The sequence below is a fragment of the Coffea arabica genome, chromosome 6e (assembly GCF_036785885.1).
Source record: "Coffea arabica cultivar ET-39 chromosome 6e, Coffea Arabica ET-39 HiFi, whole genome shotgun sequence".
Taxonomy (NCBI): Eukaryota; Viridiplantae; Streptophyta; class Magnoliopsida; order Gentianales; family Rubiaceae; genus Coffea; species Coffea arabica.
Genome location: NC_092321.1, coordinates 12591422 through 12610723, shown reverse-complemented (window position 1 = coordinate 12610723; position 19302 = coordinate 12591422). Strand labels below are relative to the sequence as shown.

General features: G+C 36.0%; 1 protein-coding gene and 1 pseudogene across 3 annotated transcripts; one reads left to right on the top strand and one right to left on the bottom strand.

Moving 5' to 3' along the window:
* The first annotated feature begins 322 nt into the window (after positions 1-322).
* Positions 323-3749, top strand: LOC113696253 (protein DETOXIFICATION 16-like; annotated as a pseudogene).
* Positions 3750-4188: 439 nt separating this feature from the next.
* Positions 4189-11117, bottom strand: LOC113696252 (AUGMIN subunit 8-like). Of its 3 annotated transcripts, none has more exons than XM_027215673.2 (7): positions 10685-11111; positions 7532-8989; positions 7140-7259; positions 6482-6598; positions 6319-6408; positions 5634-5741; positions 4189-4598 (listed from the first exon to the last, which is right to left on the bottom strand). In XM_027215673.2, exons 2-7 carry the CDS (start codon positions 8846-8848, stop codon positions 4518-4520), a joined length of 1833 nt encoding a protein of 610 aa, XP_027071474.1. In that variant the 5' UTR covers positions 8849-8989; positions 10685-11111; the 3' UTR covers positions 4189-4517. The 3 variants fall into 3 exon arrangements, with proteins under 3 accessions (XP_027071474.1, XP_027071473.1, XP_071911387.1); XM_027215672.2 differs by lacking the exon at positions 10685-11111 and adding an exon at positions 9092-9786; XM_072055286.1 differs by lacking the exon at positions 4189-4598 and having other exon boundaries at positions 6482-6573; positions 10685-11117.
* Positions 11118-19302: the final 8185 nt, after the last annotated feature.

The following is a 19302-nucleotide window of genomic DNA, read 5'->3' as shown; positions in this document are numbered from 1 at the left end:
AAAGCGTGATCAAGAGCGAAGTGGGATGAAGAAGTCGCGAGTTAAGCAGAACGGACATCAGCATTGCATCAGGAGGACAAAGGCGTGAAAGCAAGGAAAGGAAAGGTGCGAGGGACGCGAGAGGCGTGGACTGGAAAACACGTTTTTTCTGGGTTCATGCCATTCTTGCTGTGTTTGCACCAGACATTCCAGAAGATTCCTCCTCACATGCATTACCGTTTCATTAGCAAGTGGGAGGAGTTAGTTAGATTAGCTTTCTATAAAAAAGGGAAATTATGTAATTGTTGGCATCGGATTTCATTTGAATTTTGTAACCAAAAGGAGAATATCCTTGTTTCTTCCCCAAGTTCTTCCTGCATTCTTTTTCCCCTTCTACCCCTTTCCCGCCATTTCCCATTTCTGTATCTCTTGAAGTTTCTTCAATAAAAGTGCAATTGATTTACGAATTCAACTCAGCTTGTGTTCCGATCTTACTTTTAGATTAATTCCAATTATTTCCAGTTCCTGCATCATTTTCCAGTTCTGTACCACAACACATAGACAATGATGTTAAGATCTCTTTCATTGACAACAGTTCATAAATCTGAAGGGGGATGCTGAGTTCTTCACAATCTGATCCTTGTGAGAGAAGAGTTGAGAAAGGGGAAATATGGATGAGAAAAACATAAGCCATGGACTGGAATCCCCACTTATTCCAGTCTCATCAGGAGTTCAGGGATCCAGTACAAAGCATTCCGATTTCTTGGCAGAAGTGAAGAAGCTCTTGGCACTAGCAGGGCCTCTGATCTTGGTCAACTTCTTGATATTTGCTTTGCAGGTGATCGCCCTCATGTTTGTTGGCCATCTTGGAGAGCTAGCTCTTTCTGGTGCTTCTTTGGCTACTTCATTCGCTTCAGTAACTGGTTTCAGCTTGTTGGTAAGTGATAATATACTTGTTCTACAAGTAAAATCAGCCTTGATTTTTGAATTTTATTCGGTGTAATCAAGTTGTTTGAGGTTCAGTTTCACACCTGAAGCTTAATCGGTTTCAGGAGGACAATTTTTTTGGAATAATTTCCAAATTAACTCTGTTGTATTGCTGAGACAACAATTGTTACTTGATTTTTGCTGATGTTCTCATGTTGTTTAGGTATTTGAGATCTGATTAATCTCTGATAATTTGAAAATGCATCGATATTAGCAGCATCAAATCCAATTGTTGACAACGAAAAAAAAAACTGTTTTTATGGTTGTGGAGAAATATTTAAAGGTAGATGCCAAGTATGAAACTCAAAACTGATATGCTTAGGAACTGCAGGCATAATACATTTACAAAAGCTAGTTGAAGACAAATGAGCCTCATGCTGTGCATATCTAAGTGTTTGATGAACTTCAAAATCATATTTTATATGCGATCATGGCATACCTTTTTTTTTGGGTAGAATGGGATGTCTGGTGCATTGGACACATTCTGCGGTCAGTCCTATGGAGCAAAACACTATCGAATGCTGGGAATTCATATGCAGAGAGCTATGGTCGTCCTTTTACTTACCTGCATCCCTCTTACATGTATTTGGGCAAATACAGGGCGTATTCTTGCGTTTGTGGGGCAAGATCCTGAAATATCATTTGAAGCTGAAGTGTATGCCCGCTTTCTGATACCAGGCATCTTTGCTGTTGCGCTCCTATACTGCCAAATCCGATTTCTGCAAGCCCAAAATAATGTCTTTCCTATGATGTTTACTACTGGAATTATAACATTAGTTCATTTACTCATGTGTTGGCTTCTCGTATTTAAATCAGGCCTCGGAAGCAGAGGTGCTGCTCTGGCTAGCTCCGTTTCGTATTGGATCAATGTGTTGTTGTTAGCGTTGTATATTAGGTTATCTCCTTCCTGTAAAATGACTTGGACTGGATTTTCCAAGGAAGCATTTCATCATATCTGGAAATTTCTTACACTGGCAATTCCTTCTGCTATAATGACCTGGTAATTCTCTATTCCCCTTGTTGCATGCACGTCTCCTCCTAATTTCAACTCTTACCCATAGCAAATAAATCATATCATGCTGTGAAACAGCCTAGAGATTTGGTCATTTGAAATGATGGTTTTGCTGTCTGGTCTTCTTCCAAATCCAAAGCTAGAAACATCAGTTCTTTCCATCAGGTTAGTCCCTAAAAATTCCATTGAAATTTGATCAGCAATGAGTAAGCAACTTTTTTGGACTTACAAAGGTGTGCATTGCAGCCTTAACACATGTAGCATGATTTACATGATGCCGCTAGGACTTGGTGGTGCCATCAGGTGATTTAACTATTCTCTACCCCCCGGGGGCCCCTCCCAACCATGGTTCAAAGAATCGGCCGAGTGGTCACCAGAGCGAGCTCTCGGTTTGCAATACCGGGACGAGATGTCTCTGAGATACATAGATTGCCAAAAACTTGGCCGAGAAGTCTCTGATAAGGATAGAAATGGCCGAGTCATACAGAGTCATCTCGAGTCAATTTAAATCCAACAAAAAAAGTACATTTTACAGATTTTCTTTTACTAATTTTTTATTATTTTTGTTTAGCATATTGTTTTATATTATTCACAATTTTTAAAATATTAAATACTTCAAAATTTGCATCTTGTTGAGACCGCGACCGATATGCCGAGACCAGTGTGGAACGGTTCGAGCCGCAACCGTGACCTCGACCGAAACTTTGAACCATGCTCCCCACCCCCACACACACCCCTTAATAACTGTCTACTGAGTTTGGAAAGTTTGGTTCTTCTTCTTCAGTACAAGAGTCTCAAATGAACTCGGGGCTGGTAGGCCATATGAAGCTCGTTTAGCAGCATGCATTGGACTTTTGGTTGTTTTGACGGAAGGTGTTTTGGCATCAACATCCCTCATCCTTTTGCGCAAAGTATGGGGCTACTGCAATAGCACAGAAGAAAAGGTAGTGAGATATGTAGCAGATATGATGCTTTTGCTTGCAGGATCACATATTCTAGAGGGCATTCAAACCGTACTTTCAGGTCTGTCAATATCTCCATATAATAGTTCTAATGAAAGGTGTTTCGCAAGTCCATCTCTTGACATTAATTCTGATCTTAGAATGCAACTTATTAAAAAAAAAACCCCCCAAAATTTGTAGTTAACTAGACACCTTCATTGACACCAGAACTTCCAATTTTCTTTTCAGTCATGGAAATTTAGAGGTTTTAAGGGTAAAACTATGGTAAAACTAAACTTACAGAAGTGCGAGCAATATGAGTTTTTAATCTGCATGAATCTCTGTAAATTTCACTCTTTGTACATTCACATTTTTGTCATTTTCATCTCTAAGTCAAGGGCTAATATGGCTTTAGATCATATTCTCAAGGATAAAATGTTCTTTTATCAAAGCTTCTATCCAAATGAATTCCAGGCACTGCAAGAGGATGTGGCTGGCAAAGGGTAGGTGCAATCATCAATTTGGGAGCTTATTATTTGTTGGGAATACCTTCTGCTATACTGTTAGCATTTGTCTATCATGTTGGAGGAAAGGTACACTTGGACTGCATTGCTTCCATTCCTCCACATTTCCTCTGTTCCACAACAACTTCCAATAAAGTACCTAGCCACAGGAAGCTAAATGACAAATAATCTTGTCTGATCATAATATGGTGCACAGGGGCTTTGGATTGGCATTATTGTGGCGCTTGCTGCACAAGCATCACTTCTTGGAATAATAACTGTGCGAATGAATTGGGAGAAAGAGGTAAAACAGTTTCTTCTGTAATTTTCTGCAATTTTGCTCAAGCGGTTCCAATATCTCTTTTTTATTTGGCCCCTTTTGTAGGCAAAGAAGGTTGCTGATAGGGTGTCTGGCAAAGTGAATCCCAGAGAAGCATCATAGTATGGAAAAAGGAAACAACGGATCAACTGATCTCAAAGAAAATCAAGAGCTTTGACATCCTAATTTTGTTAAATTTGCCTGTCTTGCAGGGCATGTAGCAGTTTTTAACCTTTTTTCAGAGTTCAATTTACAGCTACACTTTCTGTAACACATCTATTAGCCAACTTTCTGTGCATCTGGATTTTCACACATTCATGCGAACAAAAAGTCATACGATCCACTCGTTCATCCCAAGAATCACGAACCACGTTAGTGATAGAAAATAGTACGTGAAGGAAAAGAAAATTATATATCAGTACCTTCAGAGGCCAATATTATATAAGATGAGAGAAGAAGACGTATTATAGATGAACTGTTGAGAAAAATTCTCTCTAAATTTAACCCCTCTTCTTTGTTGCATTTTCATTCAATCACGAGACAAAAATTACATGAAAACTGATAGAGCAATTACAATTGCCCCTTCAGTAAAGAAGTAAAAATTGAAGAAAAAGATAATTACTAAATTACACAATTCTACCAGGGTTAAAAAGAAAAAAAGATGCCTACATAAATTATATATTTCATTTTACACTCTCTAATAGCTATGACGGCAGTATCACTTTCTTCCTTAAGAAAGTTGTTAGTGTTCCTTGTGGAAGCCTCCGTTGGTTTCCTTAATTCCCAGAGATCAATTGATCATTTATCCAAGCTTCTTTCAACTGTACAAGATGGGTTCTAAGGCTGTATTCCTCTACCTACATTAAGACCAACATTATAGATATCAACCCGTATGTTGTACAAGTATACTTAAAAGAGACCTTACAGAAGATATTCCGCAAACCAAGTTCTAAAAGAGAGAGAGAGAGGACCTGTTTACGTAATCTAGGGGATGATGTGGTGATCTCCAGAAACCAACATAAGGAAATTCAAAACATTCTTTCTAGATGGAGTTGAAAGGAAGAAACGAAAAGGGGAAGGGCAATGGAGATGGTAAACAATCAAACCATCATTTTGCGAAAAGGAATAAAGATCCTTATCCAGTGGGATACATCAGATTCTCAAAAATAATTAAGGCCATCGAAAAAACAGTTGCCAACATCAATCACCATGACATACCTTCATCTTCCAACTTGGTATAACTACCAAAACAGAAGTAATAACTAGAGAATAAGAAGAATACGGCTGTTGCAGCAGTTCATTATGTCATGAACCTTGTATGGCATCAGGACAAACAGGTCTTATGCAAACGCTTAACAAAAAATGTTCAGCCGTCGCTCAAATGGCATTTTACACCTTAATCACGTGGGATTTTAAAAGAGACAGTAATGAATATGAAAACTCATCCTGATTAATACCTATTGGTTGATTTTCATGTATGAAGAACTAAATAACATCCTAGTTTCATCCTTAAACACTAAAAGTCAGTTTAATGATTCTCATTTACTTTATATCGATTTGTGGTTATGTGCATTCTTTTATCCCGTATCTCAGAAATAATAAGCTTAAAATGTCGTATGGCATGAATCTGCCATTTGATAAGGGACAATTATTCACAACACAAATAGTTTTTATGTACTTTGAAATGGTCCTCCAAGCTTCACAAGAGGTACAACTTTCATTCGGTCCACAAACTAAATGAGGAAGGTGTGGCAGAGGAAGAGCTGGCAAGGAGGAAAAAAATGGAAAAAGAAAGAGGGAATGGAAATTGGAGAAGAATGCAAAATGCACACTCAGTGTATATACGGACTCCACACTACAGCTAATAACATCACTTAGAAACTAGACTTTACCTGCATTGCAGATGTTGACGCAAAGAGAGCCTCACATAAATCAAGCATTGCTCTTTCTTGAGCTACCACGTCAGCAAGTTCAGAAACCAGGCAGTTCATTTCCTCCACCTGAATGGATAAAAGATGAAAGTTCAAGACTTAAGAGCATACCAGTTGTTTACATGACAGTATTGAATCAGATTGCAGAAGCAGCAATAAGATCAGATGTTTAAAAGCATATTTCTAATTAATCTATCTACATATGGTTGAGATTGCTTTTACATTTCTTTGTCAGAGCAATATGAGCCTATAACATGTTCTCATGGAATCTTCAAGAAGAAGACATGTCATCATGTACATCTTTGTCAAAACAAATTACACCTCATCACAGGATCCATCTTAATAATAAACAGCATGTAGCATCCCATTAAGCTATTCTCGAACAAATTTATCAAAAATAACCAACTCAAGGATTATGTGACTCAGAAAATCAAGGAAAAGGTCTGTTGCCAAGGTACTTAAATTTGTTATTGTTTTCAGGTGCTGTAACGTGAATTTATGCGATAAAGCTAATAATACCAGATGACCAATTAAATAAGGTCCAAACGGCCAAGGGAAATCCAGGAAATATGCAACTTTCCTAATGAAACCCAATACATTTTTGCCTTAAGAGCGATTAGCATCTACAAGCCTTGATGAAGAGTACCTGTGACAGTATAAGACATATGGAGGATCCCATTGCCTGCATTATATCCACTGCTGAGCAAACAGCTGCCTTGACAGTTTGGATATCTCCCTGTAAAATGTAGAACATGTTAACAATCATCTTCTAGTGAAATGAGCTTTAGTAACTCATGGGACCAACATACCCTTGCCCCTCCAGTGACTGGAAGGCGGAGAGTGCTTGCTTGCAGATCTGTGATAGCCTGGGATAACGATTCAGCATGATCCCTCTCAATTCCTGGCCACTCATCAAGGTAGGCCAGCTGAGATGTCAAAACTTACTTTTTAGCGTCAATTTACTAATCATTGAAAAGGATAATGAAACACCAATGATGAGTTGGGTATAAATGAAGAGATAACTTGAAGAACTTTGAGCATGATATATCTAAATTCCAGGCTTGGACGATGAAGTTCATGAACATTGTTATACTTTCATAATTCAAAATGCTTCAACTGCGAGCAAAACATAAGAATCAATTTGAAATAAATTGTCACTGTTATTAGGCAGGCCATGCAACTGCAAAGGCAAGTCTCTTGCAAAAAAATCATTTTCATTTACTTCTGCATCCTCATCAGCTATGCATAGCAAAACTCAATTACTGATGTTATGAACGTTTTAGTTGCATTATACTTGAGTCAATGACAACACTCAAAGCTTCTTTCCAGAAATTGTATATTTCATTTGCTTGATTCTAATTGATAAGCTTTCAAAGTGAAATAAATGATGGAAACCACATGGAAAGAGTCATTTAGACCCATGCACCAGAAACTAATGCAAGTTTCATTTTAAGGCATGATGAATACCTGTTCATTCAAAACTGCGTACAGCTTCAACTTCAATGTTAGCTGTTGCAGTTTTATTCTCTTTTTGATTACTGAATCTCGCAAATCTGACGTACTTCTCCAGACGCTATATAACGTTAGCTGCATCATCATGTTTCTCATCAGTGAAATCTATATTAGGTCAGAGTCCACATTTTAGCAGGTGACAATGCATTTTCCATGACAAAAGATATGGAAACCAACAAAAGGATTGATGTCCAACAAGCTGAATGTAGCATTATACACATGGAGATATAAGATGTTCATATTTGTGTTATTCAATGATAGCTATGTTGGATTTCTAACTTTAAATAGTATGTAACTTGACAGCACATATAAGGCATGTAAAGTTCCACAAATAAGAGAAGACAAACCTCAGCTTTTTCTTTTTGAGAACTCAGCACAGCATCTGCGGTAGCATTAGCATATCGCCACTGCAATTGTCTATTGTACAATAGCCGCAGTTGGTGAGCATCTTCAATGTAATTCACTGTCTTCTTTCCCTTTTTTATATCAGCAATGAAACTGAGAACAGAAGTTGGATTACTGGACTGTCTTGATGGGCTTGATGGTCTTGATCGTGATGGACTTGGCCCTCTTGATGGAACAGGACTCACTCTTTTCGCCCTGGATGGACTGACTCCTCGTGAAATAGTGGATGAGGTCACTGACGCTTTATTCGGTGATGGGGGACGAGAACTGTGAACAGGTAAAGACTGAGATCTAATTGCAGCGTTCATTAGCTTTGATCTTTCCAAAAAACTCGAAGAGACAGGCTTATGTAAGTGCAATGAATTATCATCAGCTGAGCAATCACCAATCACTTGTTTCCCACCTTCATCAGATGACACTGGTGCCAACAAGTTGCTGGCGGATTTTTGTAAAGGCTTAGTCATACCATCCAAGGACCATCTCCGTAAGGAAGGTACCCCAGATCCTGACTGTTGCAAAGATGAATTCCTACCGGCCTTGTCACCAAGATCAATACTTCTATTTACTGTATTTGCAGATAATTTTCCACCTGCTCTACTAGGCCATCTATGCTGCTCTACCAGTCGAGAATGCACACCTTCAACTGGTCTAAAATTCTCAGACTGATTAGCAGAATTCTTTCCTTTCAGTGGACTCCTTTTTCTCTCTGGTGTAGGCTTTCGTGAAGCAGGGGTTATTGTTTCACTCTGCTTATGTGCTACATTGGATGGTGGCCTCAGAGTCCGATCAGCAAGAGCATGATTAACTGGTTTTTCCCTCTTACTAATAGGCAGAGAAAAAGTATCAGACTGGAAAGAAACACTAAGACTCCTCATCGTAGACGGCCATAACGACTCAGGCAACTGATTGCCTGCTACCTTTCTTGATGCCAAAAGCACATCTGTCGATGTGTCCTGCACTGGTGTTGATGGAGACGGACTTGGTGGTGATGGTGGCGTTGAGGGCCGCTTTCTCTCAGCAGATATAGCTCTTTTTGGTACTGACACATTTGAATTTGTTGTTCTTGTGACAGTTGGGGAAGAGCAACGCCTTGGACCAGAAGATGCAACTGGAGTAGGTGACTTGTATCTAGAACTAACTTCTCTTGTTCGAGACCGGCGAGTGGTTCCATTATTCTTGTCTGCCGGAATCAATGGTGGTCTTGGGGTGTCCACTGTAAACTGTTTCTGTAATACTCGCTGTAATTCACATAAATCCATCCAAATTGTCCAAATTACGTCACATTGGAGCTCCCCTTCACAACAGAATCAAACATATCTTTGTAAAACTTTTATATACCCACATTGAACTCTCATGGTCTACTCCAATTTCTTTAAGAGACTATGCTTTACTCTGATAACCTGTCATACATCAATAGCTAAGAGTAAGATATCACAGATAGGAAAAAGAAGAAAAGAATAACGCGTGAGCAGAAAAAGGATAAAGAACTATCAAAAGTATACATCTTTACAGACGGTTGGATCTGAACAACTGAGACTTTCATAATCTCAGGGAATCAATGCAAAAGGGTATTCTGCAATTAACACTGGCAACCCAAAAACCAGGTAGATCAGACACAATCAAGCTTCACAAGAAGAACCCAAATGTGGGCTAGAATATACCACATTCAAAGATTCATTCAAATTTGAATTGTAAAGTCTTCTGAAACATACAAGAAGAATGAAACAACAAAAGGATAATCCAACCCCCTCCCTTCAGGAATTGAAAAGAAGGTGTAATGAAGGTAGGAATATAGAAAGAAAAAGAAACGCAAAATTTGGATTTGATACATGCTATTATTGATTCTTAGTTCTTTCTTTCTTCCCTCCTCATTTCTTTTTCTTTTTTTCTTCCCTCCACTATTCTTTAATTTGTTTCTTTATTGATTTACCATTTCACTTTGGCCCCTCTACCTTTTGTCCCATCTCACGGGAGTGCCATGGTCCTTCTGGCTGGATATAAACAACACACACATACAGTTCTTTCTCTCTTCCTCTCTCACTTTTCTCTCTAAGCCCCTCTGGCCTGTTTCTATTTTACCCACTCAACTCCTTTTCATGAAAGGGAATTCGTTGGGACTGAAAGTTACAAGAATCTACTCTCTACCCCTCTCCCAACACTTACACCTACATCCCCCACACGGGCATCCATTCTAATGAGTGTCATTTCTGACTCTAAATACATTCATCCAAATTCTTGAAACTCTAAATTTCAAATAGAGAAAAAATACAACAGTTTTTCTCATTCTAACCATGTCGTGGGTTTTTCTAAATTGCATCAAAGAATCAGCTTCTCCCCTTAATTTTAACTTAATTAGCATAGTTCTAAATCCAAAATACTAAAAAAACTCAAAAATACAAAATTGGAATTTGTCTTTTTGCAGGGCATAATTCTAATAATAAAAAAATTAAATAATTAAAGACGCCGAATGGTATTGATAAATGATGAAGCATATAATTGCAGAGTAACGGGAACAGATACTGAGGACCACGTGCATGTGGAGATCATTGTCCATCCCCATAAATTTACTCTGCTATCATAAATACAACAAAGTGAATACGAAAAACAGAAAATATTCACTTAGTACAATTATTTATGAGAAAAATGAATAAACAATAGTTCAAGATTTGAAAATTTTCTTTTTTTTTTTTTTACAGGTTCTGAGGTACAGTAACCGATGAAAATGCTTAACAACAATTTAAACAATAATAATTTATTGGAAGTATTCGTCTGGGAATTGTCAGGTTTTGTTCCAAATTTTGACAACATCTGCTGCTTTCACGTATAATCTCCGTGAGCGAAGCTTCACGAAATACTTTAAAAAATGAACATAAGTTTTTATCAAAAGATTCATTTTTCGAATTTCGTATTATCACTAAATTCACTCTCGAAAAACACCCAAAAGGAAAAGAAAAAGGGACAAAATTTCGCTAGGAAACTTCAGATTCTAATATAATATCACAGTTTTCAGTTGACAAAAGTTTTCTACAAAATCAAAAAGCAAAAACCTAAGATAATAATAAATACACATAAAGATTAAAGAAATTCAATCTAACCGGTTATAGGACAATGAAATAGTCGGAAGCGGCAAAGATCGTTTGTCGGTAAGCCGTCGGAAGAAAATTTTCCGGCGAGAAAGATTGACAAGGGAAGAAGGTTATTGAATCAGCAGCGGGGAGATTTTTACAACTGAGATCAAAATTTATGGAGAGAGGGAAGGAAGAAGAGTTATTTTTAATTAGAATTGAAAATGAATAAATAGTTTTTTAAACGTTAATTCAAATTGAATAAAGAAATAAGAAAAAAAATACGAAAGAGGTGAAGTTTCAGTTAAAAGGACGTTGGAGTAGACCGAGGAACAGGACGACTACGACGACGTTATTTTCGCGCCACCTACTCTGTCGATTAGTCTTCTTTTTTTACTAATTTGCCATTTTGCTGAGTTGGCACTTGGGAGTTTCGTGTCATGGAGGGAACAGTTTTTTTTTTTTTGTGGAGGAAATGGAGGGAGCAGTTAAGTGTAGGGAAGGAGTTACAGACACTAATCTATAGTTGCACAGCACTGGCAAATGTGAAAAATGCACTTTTTGTGCCTAATGTAAGGGGTGTGAACTAATTTTATCTCTAAAGTCTAAATCAAAACGTATTTCGTCTTCATAATTTCAGAATTTCGATTAGTTGAGGATAATTGAAGGACTACAAACTAATTTGGATGGAATATTATCGTATAACTCTCTCCTCAGTTGCGAATTGAACGAAAAGATTAAGAAGAAATGTAGCCATAGAGAAGAAAGGACTCCATTATAGACTCTGTTTAATAATCCAGCTCAGCACTTAAACTTAATGAACCCAGATTTTAACCTATTCAAATTATTTGATAACCAAAAATTAAACATCTGTATTAAAAAAGTGGCACTGAATTTTTTAGGCAAAATTTGCTTCCAAAATTAAGTGATAATCTATTCACTTATTACTGAATGTGATGTGCACTCAAATATATTAAATTTAATAATTAACAATTCAATAATTTAATGAATTCAGATTTCATATTTTAGTTGTGAGACTTCAGTTTTATCAAACACACCCACAGTCAAATAAAGTTGCAGCATTGGCATATTGAGACTATTCATAATTAAGAATTTCAAGATTTGTCAGTCCACAATCACATTATCTTTCACTCAATCAATTAGAGATGGCTTGTATGAGATTCATACATCTGCACTTTGTTGATTCATTAACTTTGCTGTTAAAAATAAATGTAGCAGAATCAGTAGCACATTGTTCTCTCAACAACTAAGATTGATGTGATTAATGACTTCACTGGTATACTAAAAAGGTTCAAGGAACGAAATTACTTAAATTCACATTTTAAGAGCTAAAATCAAATTTTGGTAAATTTCAACAATTTATCTAAAGAAAATAGTATAGTTTTATTATTTGTTGTTGGAGCATTGAATGTGACGAGTTATGGTAGATCACATGAAATTGTATGAAAATCTTTCTTAGCATTCCATGTGAAATGAAATTGTAACAAAAATAGTTTAAAATGGTGTTGAGAAAGAGGTTTGCCTTGGCTTTTTAAGTTCAACCATCATGAGTTGCTATTGATGATCATCATTTTTGTTTAGAAATCTCAATTATTTCAAGGTCCACAACTCCACAATGAGGATCATAACCTTAATTGACTGCCTAGCCTCGCTTGCCTTTAATTCTTGCATTAAAGCTTCAACTCAGTTAGGAGTAGGACTGGTCCATATCAGGCAGGGGAAAAAGAATTTGTTCTGCGCAGGTTTTCTTCTCCACTTCCCATGCTTTTATTGCAGCAAACGCATTGAAAAACATTGTTAGATTTTTTAGGCCGTAGGATGATGATATTATATATAACATGGTTAAGTATCTGGTATAAAATTTTTTCATGCATACCAAATAAATTCAAAATATACCATAGGGCTATCAACATCTTCACAAAGATGTAGTTATTTTAATTGTCTTCCTTTTGTAGAGTGGAGAACCCTCCTATTCAACCCAAGTTTTCCTCCTCAAACATGTTATGTAACTCCCTTTTACTAATGATTTTGATCAGGCAACAAATTCAATGGTTAAGTTTGATTGGTTCTAAAGTGGCTTCAATTTCTTGTGCAACCTCAGTGAACTCAATGGCCTAGTCTAACTTGCAACATTCTTGCATCATTCTGTTGTTTGTCTTGTAAGAATAAAGTTAAATGTCTCATTTATATCATATTGAAATTAGAGAAAAAAGGGCCCTCTCCACAAATTTTCTTACTATAACTGAATTTTCTAGTTGTACAAAAAAGGTCAAATAGCAAACTTTTTTTTTAAATTTTTCATGGGATTTAAGAAGCAAAGCGAGTGAAGAGAGATTAAATCCATTACCACAACGCCCTGTGATCTCAATTTTAACTACTAAATCAAAACTTCTTATGCAATATCGCGAACTTGATAAACTTCCATTTATAGATGATTCAATTTCTCTACCTTTTTATGGGTGAGGGGCAGAGTTGGAGCAATTGATTACAGATGAAATCTAAGGTCCCGTTCGGGTCTTTGAGGGATAAGACATCATATTTGTAAAGGAAAAACGTTTTTTTTTTCCTTTTTTTTTTCTTTGTACAGTTAATTATGAACTAAAATAAAGCTCGAAATTAATGAAATTATACTCATCACAGATAACCAAGGCCATTAGAATATAGTTGGTGTATAACAATTCAACAACATTTTTCTTGCTCTTTTGCCTACACATTATTTCTTTAAAGTTAATAAACACTTTCTTTCTTTTTTTTCTACAATAACTTCGTTCTTTTATTCAGGAAATTCCATGTCAATTCCAATCAGGTCACATAGAAAAGAAGAACAACTAGGTCAGTGATGTCTAAAGAATAGTTTAAAAAAATGACAGGAAAACTTTTGAATTCTTTGAAAAGGAAGCAAACGCATGCTTTAATTTAATCTGCTGGCGCGGGAGCTCTGGGAGGAATGAATAGGGAGCTGGAGAAACCAATTGTAAATGGCGAGAAAGCGATACACTAAGTATTCTAATGATCATACTTTTTGACCTTCATCATTTTTTTTATAACTACTTAATTTATAATGCAATCTTTGTTCATCTCATGATTACTATTAGCTTGCGGGCAGCTTTCAAAAAGGTGTACTAATGTGGAAAAATTCCTATTGAAGTTGACTTGGTGTTGGGCTGCACCAACGTTACACATCAAGAACTAGTATACTGTGAAATGGAAAAATTAATCTGCCTTCGGTATTTCAGTAAAGGAAAATCCTACATTAAACAACGTCTAAAAGATAGCCTGCTTATGACTGTCGTTGTCGTCTCGAGACGTCACGTCCCCTTGGACTCGTCGACCTCGTGTGACGCCGGTGTCGGTGAGGAATGCGCCCCCACGAGGTTGGTCCAGTGATAATAGCGATCCTTTGGGACACAAAGGTCCGAAATCGAAACTGCTCTCTGGAGAACCCTGTGACTTGTCCGAGTAAACATTGTGTGGGACTGTGACGTTGCCCCTCGGTTTGGTGTGTCGGTTCGAGTTTAAAGGGTTTGACTCGGGGCATGTTTTGAGTTACCAAAAAAAAGATAGCCTGCTTTATTATATGATTTTTAAAAATTTTTATATTTATATCTATGCCTAGAGGTATCATGCTTTTAAAATTACTTTTAATAATCCATATCATGATATAATTTTTAGAAATTTTTATATTTGTGTCTATGCTCAGAGATATCATATTTTTAAAATCGCTTTTCATGGGTGAATTATTCAGCAAATTTGATTTTAATTACCACTTACGTAATTTTGATTGTATCCAATCGAAGTCACCACTAGAAGCATGAAGAGTTGTCCTTTTCGACTTTATATCATCATGTATTGTTCTTCTTTATTTATGTAACACCAGACTTTTTCCACGCAAAACAAAAAATTCTTGCATCCAACTACAGATTACATATGTTAGTCAATAATGGCCAGCCAGGCCTGCCTTAACTACTTTTCTCTTGATAACTAAATCCGTTTAATCTTGAAAGCCTTGTATAGAATGACGACAAATCTGGGTAGCAAAGTAATACCATGTCTTTCCATGTCGACGCAATATTTCGTGCAATCAGGTCAATATTCAAGAAGAACTTGGAGTTTTGTATTGATACACTGTAGCAGATTCCAGAGAAACTGTGCAGAAACGTGGGCAATATACTTGGTCAACTCTGTGTCTCCCATGTTGTGTTGTTTACGAGAGTGAAAACCTAATCTGTACACTATCGCGGTTTTAATTTTAAAAATAAAAAGAAAAGGAAAAGTCCATGCAGGTGCCCTTTTGGCTTACAGGCTTTAATAGTTGTTGACCTCTGGTAGAAATGTGGGACTTCTTTTTTTGACTCATTTAAGGTTACATCTGGTTTATTTAGTACTGTGGTGCAGTCTTTGCAGAACTAAACTCAAACCATTCAAAATAAGGACTATTCTGAGTTTAACAACTCTAGGGTTGTTAGGAAACTGAGATTTAGCAAGCATCTACATCAAAATCAATGTGTTTCTTTTGAGCGTAATCAAGCTAAGAACAAGGTATTTCAGAAAAAAAAAAGGTTGTAAATCTTGATGTTGGAACATATGGTTGTGGTATCTAGACATTTTTTTTTTTAATAAATAGAAGGTTTTGAATTCAGAAATCTCTCCCTCCTTATCATTCAACTCAATCCTCCCTCAGCGTCGTCTGGACGTTCTTGTTCCATTTCATCGCTGCATCCTGTTTCTGTTTCTGGGCTATTTTTCCTTTTACCGTAAACCCAACTACACTACGTCCACCACCGGTGATGTGGATTGGAAGACTTTTAAGTTTTGCTCTGATAAATCACATTGCTTTTGCCATACATTCCCAACCGGCCTTATTATTTTTCTTGCATAAATCCTCTAATAATCCACAATTGCTGAACTAAAATGCCGTAGATCAAAATTTGCAAGCAATATTTTATCAACTAATTAAGGATTGTTAACTCTTTTAGTTCTATTTTTATTTTAATGATGTCAAAAGGCATACATAAACGAAACAAAAGAAAATTAAAAAAGCGCTTTGAAACAACTTTTATTATGTAAAGATTGAAATTTTAATTACTTAGTCGAAGCAAATCCAGCCCTTATGTGCATTTTATTGACTAATATACAATTGGAGGATTATCAACAGTAATTTATGAACCGCCATTTTTGTAATCGTAAAATGGCATATGGGGTATTATGTTAAGCTAATTAAGAATGGAAAAGCCATGGATAGAGTCATGTGCTTGAACTTCTTAGCCAAAAATGGTGATCATGTATAATCAATTTGGTACAGTCCCCTTGATCATGTCCTTCATCTTTTCCTTTATACTTTATTCCTACAAGAAGAATTAATTATTATGTTCCTCTTGTCGCATTTTATGGCTTAACACATGATTATGTCTCAAACTTTTTCCGTGAATACAATCAATAATTTCACAAATATTGCTCATGGAGAATATTTTTGCCACTAGTACTCAAGTAGTGTGGTTGATTCTTCATGATCATATAGTACTTTTATTAAATTAGTTTAAAGGACTATGCAGTTCACTCAATAAATAGGAACACAGTTGGCTGATAAAATAATATAAAACCTGACGTCTATGCATTTTTTTTTTTTTTGATAATATGTTTAATTACTCTTAGTAAGTACCTTTTTTTCCATGATTAATGTAGTAAAATTCAGCCAAGAAACGATGATAATTTCCTGGTCATCATTTCATAAATACGTACTATATAGGCAGTCGATTTTAGCCTGATAATTAATATCTGTCGTCAATGGCTTTCGAGGAGTATCGTCTGGATACTTCTTCGGGGAATACTCAATTTCAGAGGATTTCATGCTCTTCAAAATGGACTTTTTTTATTTTATAACGTACTCCCGATTAAGCAGATAATAATCCTAATTGTTAGAACTGGATTTTAGTCCCCGAAGAGGAGAAGGATTGCTCCAAAATCGTTCAACTGGCAATGGATCCTTTGAACAATTTCTTTTTTCTTGTTGGTTCGATTTAGAGTCTAAGCCTTAGTAAAGGGAGTGAAAGGGAAAAAGTTAGACAGTCGATTCAAGAGTTTCACGGTTAGCTAGCTAATATCTTTATCCAACTGAGTTGGATTTTAAGACTTTTTGAACGATATTTAATTTTTTGTTTTAAATTCATTTAGATAGTGGTAAATAATCTTGTATGAAAAACTAATTTTAATTTTTCCTTCACTTCCCTTTCTTGCACTTCACCTTACCACACAACTATCTTTCAGACATAGCCTTAGTGCTTTCCATGAATTTTAGTTTTTCTTTTCTTCTTTTGGTGGAGGGGCAGCCCATGCCACTGCCACTTGTGCTGCTGGTTCGAAGTCTTGTGATTTTTAGTTCCAATGTTATGTCAAACAAAATAGTGTCCCACATTAATGAATGTGTATACAATATATATATATATATATTACAACATTTTAGGTTTTGAGGCTCTTTCCATCCATGCAATAGCTGAAGGAGACCCAACATCAAGCTCTTCTCATTATGTGTTGAGACCCACAGTTTGTTGCGGCAGTTTACAACTTCACCTTTTTGTTGAATATTTCAATACGTTAATGATCAGAATCAAAAAGTTTTCTTGCGTCTTTTTTATGTCAGAGGAGGGCCAATAAAGGGAGAATATTAATGCACTAATAAGTCATATTTGGTATAACCATCATCTGCTGCAAAATGTAGTTTTCCAACCTAGCAGTGTCCACAATAGTCCCTTTATTTAAATGAAGTATAAAGAACTGATATGAAGAAAATTTTCCTAAAACATGGTGTAGTGTAAATGTAAAATCCAAAAGTATAATAAAGAATCCAAAGCCATCAATTATGTTTTCTAAAGTTATTAATATCGGTAAATATACGTCGTAAAAAATGTTTAAATCGATAAGTATTCAAATAATGATTATGATCACTAACGAGGGTTTCATGTTTCAAATATATATTTTTGGGCTTGTAGAGTCACGAAAATTGAAATACCTAAGATACGGGTGACTTATTTTTCATTACTTTAAGGAATTTCGCCTCAAAATTGACTTTGAATCCTCTATTTGATGTTACACTCACGTTACATTGTACTTTAAAGTGATACTTGTCCCTTTATATAAATTCAACGTGTCTATGGCGATGAAATAATTGTCACTTTAAAACATGAACATCAAAAAAAGTACAAATAAAAGACCCAATGCAACTCAAACATATGAGTTTTTTTTTAAAAAAAAATCTTTAACTGCAGTTGAAATGGTTCCCAACTTTTTGGTGAGGTAGAAAGATAAAGAATGATATAGGCAATTTACATTTTGATTCTTCTAAATTGCATTGCATATACAGATAAATACAAATAGCATATGCTTTCGTGGCTTGAGTGAAAATGATGGTGAAGCAGACGCATCTATTGCTAAGGATCTCAATATTTCCAAGGGCCCGGGTACTTTGTCACAGGGTTTCTAAATCTCAATTCTCATTAGGCCTACAAGTGTTGTCTACATCTTCTCAAGTGTATCTTTGTCTACTTCTTGATTATGGATGTTTCCGGTAGTTAGATGTGTTTCTTTTCCTGGACTTGCTTAGCCTACATGTTTTTGAATTTAATTGAAAGGTGGTTTGTTTCTCTCTTGTTGATTGCGAAGTTGACTATACAAGAATTCTAGCTTAGTAATTCAACTAAGTAAATTATACACTTACATAGGAATTAGGGTGTCGGTGGGCTCATCTTTTTGACAGAGTAGGAATTGTCATGTAAGTTGCTTGGAAGATCGGTTTGCAGGGGCTGTTTAGAGGGGTTGAAGATTAATTTTTTTTATGAAAGTATAATTAAATTATGATATTAGGAATTAAAGGTTCTGGATTCAAATCTCTCTGTTTCCTCCTGGCTTCTTAAGTTTCACTCTTCTCTACTAGAAATTTTTTTTAAAATAAAAATAATTAGGTTATGAGAGTAGGTAAATATAAGAGGAATCCGAATCATAAATGTGAACGCAACATATCTGTTGTCATTGAGTACTCGTTAAAAAAGATTATTAGATAATTTACCTACCAAAATAGTGTACCTCAACTTTAAGCACTTGAATAAAACCAATTACAAGTCACAAAACTATAGAAGTTGCCTGTATTTCTTATCTACTTATGACATGAGCATGCATGTTTATAGAGTACAAAACATAGAAGAGTTTTCTTGGAATTTCTAGTCAAGCAATCCATCATCCACAAATTAATTGTAGTTGCGTAACCAAAAGAAGACTGATTGATTCAAAGAAATTATATATATAATATCGACTGCTTATGGTGAAACTTTCTATGTATTGTCTCTCAAATCTCAACATCTGCATAAAAAAACTTTTTTTGTGAGCTCAAGTGAATTGCTTTAAGAAATAACACCAAGTGAACAAATCCCAACAATTATCTCTTGGCATGGACAAGCATGAAAACAAATCATATCACTTGGACTATCGTGAGATTTAGTGTTTGAGGGAAAGAAAGGAATCAAGTATTCTCCACAACAATAATTAATGGGAAAGGATCTTGATGATCATAACTGTTCAAATACTCACAGAACTTTGGGGGGGGGGGGGGGGGGGGGGTTTCCGAAATCCATCCTCAT